Source organism: Phaethon lepturus, unplaced genomic scaffold (assembly GCF_000687285.1).
Source record: "Phaethon lepturus isolate BGI_N335 unplaced genomic scaffold, ASM68728v1 scaffold19931, whole genome shotgun sequence".
NCBI lineage: Eukaryota > Metazoa > Chordata > Aves > Phaethontiformes > Phaethontidae > Phaethon > Phaethon lepturus.
Window position 1 is genome coordinate 1 of NW_010517231.1, and position 1,811 is coordinate 1,811.

At 40.9% G+C, this 1,811-nt stretch overlaps 1 protein-coding gene across 1 annotated transcript in view; it reads left to right on the top strand.

The window, feature by feature from the left end:
- The first annotated feature begins 38 nt into the window (after nt 1–38).
- Nucleotides 39–1,811, top strand: part of BZW1 (basic leucine zipper and W2 domains 1) — a 9,143-nt gene continuing 7,370 nt past the window's right edge. The window contains 1 exon segment of the mRNA XM_010296331.1: nt 39–123. Within this exon segment, the coding sequence (XP_010294633.1) occupies nt 60–123 (64 nt within the window). The 5' untranslated portion in view covers nt 39–59.

The following is a 1,811-nucleotide window of genomic DNA, read 5'->3' on the forward strand; positions in this document are numbered from 1 at the left end:
GGCAGGCGCCATCGTCAGCGTCCTGAGGAGTGTTTCTGCTTCCTTGCAGGGTGTCTTTTATGAATAATCAAAAGCCGCAGAAGCCGACGCTATCAGGCCAGCGTTTTAAAACTAGAAAAAGAGGTAAGCTAGCCGCAGTGCGTATACTGCTGGTACCAGCTGTCGGTGCTATGTGCGTGGCCCCCAGCGCAAAGTCGGTTTCTGTCAATAAACAGGCTAATGCCTGTATGCTGTTCTTGTAAATTTTTTAAATGAGACCATGTGCAATACAAAGTCTTGAGGCTAACTCTGTGTGCTAGAACGTTCTCTGTAGTAATAAAAATATTTGGTAGTAAGAATTGCAGGTGAATTTACTATGATAACCTTGGCTGAAGAGACAGTTACTCTAGAACTGTAGTACATGTGTTTAGCCTGAAAGCAGAAGTCTCTAGTACTCCTGAGTTACAGTGGAACTCCAGCACAGGCTTGTTGCAGGTTAATACATACATCAAAGGAGCATCTAACCTAGTAGGAATTTCAATGTTAGCTGGTGGATCAAAGTTGCATTGCCCCTGTAATGCTATAAGAATACCTGATTTAAATTAAAAAAACAAACACAAAACAAACCCTAAACACCACTACCCTCCCCAACCAAACAAAAAACCCCAAAGTGTGGGATGTGGAAGTGCATATCTCTCTCTGCATAGTTGCTGCCATAAGAAGAGTTGATGACTGAAGAGGTGTGATGAGTAATTTAGTATTTTGGTGATGTTTTCTCAAACTTAAGGAGGAAGTGGGGACAGCTCTTAGAGTTTCTGTTTAATACTGTTTTATTAATATGCTAGCAGTGTTGCAGCTCAAACTGACAACGCTAAGCATGCTGTACATACAGAAATAGTAATAAACTTGTACAGAAGTACATGTTCACTTACTGAACCTATTTTCATGTTAAAGTAAAAGTACCTTGAGAAATTGTTGCAGTGAGAGAGTTGGATTTAGTCTGTCCAGCAGATGAAATACTGGCATCCCGGGTTTTAGTCTCATTTGGCTTCCAGGCAGCTCTGTGGTAACAGTGACCTTCATGGATCTGTCCTGGAAAATAACTGATACAGTATTTCCAGACTTCCACCCAACTGTTACCAACACGTTGATACTTGCATTGAATGTAAAGACACTAGCATGCCCCTTACAGAAGGGTTACTAACAGATGCTAAGAAAACTGGCTAAGCTGTTGTAGACAGCACTCAAAATAAGATTTGCAGCTGAGTTCTGCTTCTTTGGAAGCTTTCCCTGTCATGGTTTGCATAATCTGGGGGTCAATTGACATGACTAAAGCTGAAGACCTGTTCCACTTAAAGCTTTCTATTAGTTACAGGGGTGGATTTGTTGTGTATTAACTATAGCGAAGACAAGGCTATGATCAGCTGATGTATCTCAGATGTGAAGACGCACGTGTTCTGCTTTAACAACAACAAAGGATGCTAAATAGATCTTCAATTATAGTCCATCATTTAGTATTTAAGACTAAGAAGTTACTTAAGATTTCTACATTTTCCCCAGGCACTTGAGGAAAAGCAATTGCTTCAGACTCATTTAACTCCATATTAAGAGAAGGAGATGGTCTTTACAGACAAAAAGCAAGTACTGTCAGTTGGCCCTAACATGACAACGGTATGCAGCATTTCATTCAGAATATTTCATCCAAAATGGTGACAGGCCCAGAGGGCTGAAACAGAACATGAGTAATGGAGTCAAATGTGCAAAACTGTAGGGGTGCATATTAAGAATTGCCTTCCAGCATGTAGCTATGCCTCTTTGTGGAGGGAAAGAGG